At 42.1% G+C, this 3168-nt stretch overlaps 1 protein-coding gene across 1 annotated transcript in view; it reads right to left on the reverse strand.

The window, feature by feature from the left end:
- Window positions 1-479: 479 nt before the first annotated feature.
- OSCP1 (organic solute carrier partner 1) overlaps window positions 480-3168 on the reverse strand; it is a gene marked incomplete at both ends in the record, with an annotated part of 8803 nt that continues 6114 nt past the window's right edge. Inside the window, 4 exons of the mRNA XM_009576311.1 lie at window positions 480-543; window positions 1249-1388; window positions 2087-2156; window positions 2691-2819. Of these exons, the coding sequence (XP_009574606.1) occupies window positions 480-543; window positions 1249-1388; window positions 2087-2156; window positions 2691-2819 (403 nt within the window). The remainder of the gene's footprint in view (window positions 544-1248; window positions 1389-2086; window positions 2157-2690; window positions 2820-3168) is intronic.

Here is a 3168-nt window from a genome sequence, read left to right on the forward strand (position 1 = left end):
CTGCGGGAGAGACACCGCGCCTCAGCCCGCCGGCCACGCACCCGCACCGCGGGACGGCTGCCTGCTAACACGGGCCTATACTGGGGCGTACTGGGCTGTACTGAGACGTGCCCCACCGCCTGCTAACATGGGCCTTTACTGGGACATACTGGGCTGTACTGGGACGTGCCCAACTGCCTGCTGATGCCCGAGAACCCCTGTAAGAAGGGCTGCAGGTGCTAGGCTGTAACCGCAAGCAGGCAAATGATCCAGTTCTCCATCCTATGCAGCTAAAAACTTGCTCTAATACTTGTCAGGTTTCAAGTTCTCTTATTAAATAGTCACCAAATCCGTAGGCTTAGCAGAAGATACTACCATTACTTACGATCTTAAATAAAATGGGAAAAAATGTATTTTTAAAGTTATTATTCTGGGTGAAACTCCGTTCTTAGCAAGGCAGGAATGATGAGAATCAAAGATCTGAAATGCACTGTACGTACCTGCGTGGCTTCTATGTTGATAACCTTGTAAGATAACTCCTCTGGTCTAGTCAATGCAGCGTGTCTTGATTAAAAACATGAAAAGAGTGCTTAATCTCATGAAGACGTACAAATAAATTATAAAAATCAGATTTCATGAGGCTCCTATGGGCATGAAGTTTGGACAATGTCCCTATTCCTACTAGGCAAATTAATGTATTGACCCCAGTTTGGAGACTTTTCCCTGTCTTAGATTTTTTATGCTAAGTGTAGAACAGTGGGAATATCTCTGTAGTTGAGGTTAAAAGTAGGTAAAAACATTCTGCAGAAATCAGGTAACAAAAAGTCTCATTACCCTTGTGCTCCCTGCCAGGAAGGGGCTACGGTGTTCAAGCCTGTCAGGCTCATCACCTCCAGCAGTTATATTCTTATCTCTGAAATATGAACATTTGGGGGAGAGGAGAGACAAAAGGGATGTCTCACTTGTGTGGGATAGAACTATGCACAGATCATCACCTGCTGCTGACCACCAGTGTCACTTGGAGGAAATGCAAGGCCGTGCATCACAGGAGACACCAGTAAGGGAAATGGCTCTCCTTGCCGACAGCCGTAATAAAAAGGTCAAGCAGGGAAACTGCTCCTCCTTTGTTCCTGCAGGGACCATCTAGACCAGAATAAAGAAATGCTAAAAATCTGCTATTCTGTCCCTAAAGCTGTTAAGGGCCCGCTCTCCAGGGCTGTCACATGGCACTACATCACAAACCCCAGACCAAGAAGGACTTGAACATACTCTTCCTCCTCATCAGTTGTGAACAAATTCAGTCGGAATCCTGTCTCACTGCCACGAGGTTTCTCGATCTCCAGACCTCCCAGCAGTCTGGCCAAAAAGTTCAGTTCTTCTTTAGCAAGAGGGTTAGGGGCTATATTCTCCTGCAGAAAACAGCAACGGGTTCATTGGTCAGGTTACCAGGGAGATGAGGACTGTAATAATTTTGTGTTTTCCGATATTACATAAATGTTCTTCAGAGTGATATAAATATATTTCTGCATTGTTAATGGTACAGATTGTGCAGATAACTAGTAATTATCAGCTATATATTTAAAATGGTTGCTTGAATTTATAGAGCCAGGACAAGATAATTTTCCAGCTAAAATGAACAGCTGAGAAATCTGTAAAACCAGCTTTCTGTTTTCTGAAGAGATTAAAATAGGAAGCAAGTACACCACTGCATAAGCCTGTGTGTAAGATTCTTTAGGAAAATGTGCCCTTCCCCTAGCTCAAAAGGGATGGTGGAGGATTGGATGGGGCTCTGAGAAGAACTAAACAGGTTCCCCCGAATTTATCCTGTAAGTGTAGACTAGAAAGATGGTTATTGTTTCACTGAGAAAGGAGATGAACAAAGGGGAAGATAGTGCAACTGTATAGTAAATGATGTGGAGATGACGGATGTGGGTGTTTCATTCAGTGTCCCCATCTATTAAAAGCCAAGGGACACAGAATGTAAAATCTGGTGGATGTGGTCAAACTGCTCAAAGGAAACGCTCCCACCACGTGTGACCGGCTGCAGGACTCACTGATACAGACTAGTTAACCAGTTAACTAGTGACAGGAGCAGAACAACACTGACCTTTGCATGTGATGCCAAGTTTTTGGATGATCCTGACATGTGTGTCTCTACTGGCCGACTAACACTGTACCTAGAGAGAACACAGGAGAAAGAGCAACCCGTTACTTGTATACAGGAACTGGAGGGAGCAGCACAGGATCTAAATATGATTTTAGGATATTTTTCTGAAGACTGTAAATAACTGAAATGAGAAGTTACAGTTCACTTCTATGGAGTATTGAGGCATTAAATGACAAAGCTTTAAGAAAGAACACTGCTTTCACTTATTCTGTGAATGGAAAAATTACATAAGACAAACATGGAGAAAAGAAAAGATTTCTTGAACACAGTTAAAATTAGATTACATTTCACAGAATATGCAGTACCAGATGAGAACACTCTTTACTCGGCTCTACTGTAGACATAAATCAAACTTTTGCTCTTTTCCACAGCTCTTTATACACATCTATCCACATGCATTCTGTTTCAGGCCATCACTTTGTAAAGAAGTCAAGCTGATAATAGTGAAAGAGGGAAAAATAAATACACAAGGCTGAAGGTGTGCTTCTGAACAAATCCATAACCATCAAATGGCACGTTTCTATGTAGGACAACAATGACTTACATATTTGTTCCAAGTTTGAGGACTCTGTCTCCATAAAGATCAAAAGATCCTTCCCTTTGTGGAGCAACGTAATTTCCATCAGTGGTGAACTCAGTTCTTTTAACTTCATCTCCACTGCGATTAAACATCCTTAAAAACAAGTCATTATTGAAACATATTTAGTAGGTTTTTTTATTGATTTTCAGTACTTCCTCTGCTTACTGTACAAGAGAAATGGGAATAAAACCCTCATTCTGTATGTTGGTGAATGGATAAATGACTAATAGTTTACTGGAATAGAGAATGCCAGAAACAGCTTAGTATTTCATTGCTGGGTGACTTAGTCCCAAATCCTGCCCTTTAAATTGTACTTACTGGAGGTTCAGCTATCCATGCAACATGAATGACAGTCTAAGCTCGGTTCCTATTAGACCTCTGGGACTGACTGTTCGTCCGTGAGCAGCCATACATGCAAGGCACTGCAAACAGTATAAGCAGC

This window comes from Fulmarus glacialis, unplaced genomic scaffold (genome assembly GCF_000690835.1).
Source record: "Fulmarus glacialis isolate BGI_N327 unplaced genomic scaffold, ASM69083v1 scaffold32694, whole genome shotgun sequence".
NCBI lineage: Eukaryota > Metazoa > Chordata > Aves > Procellariiformes > Procellariidae > Fulmarus > Fulmarus glacialis.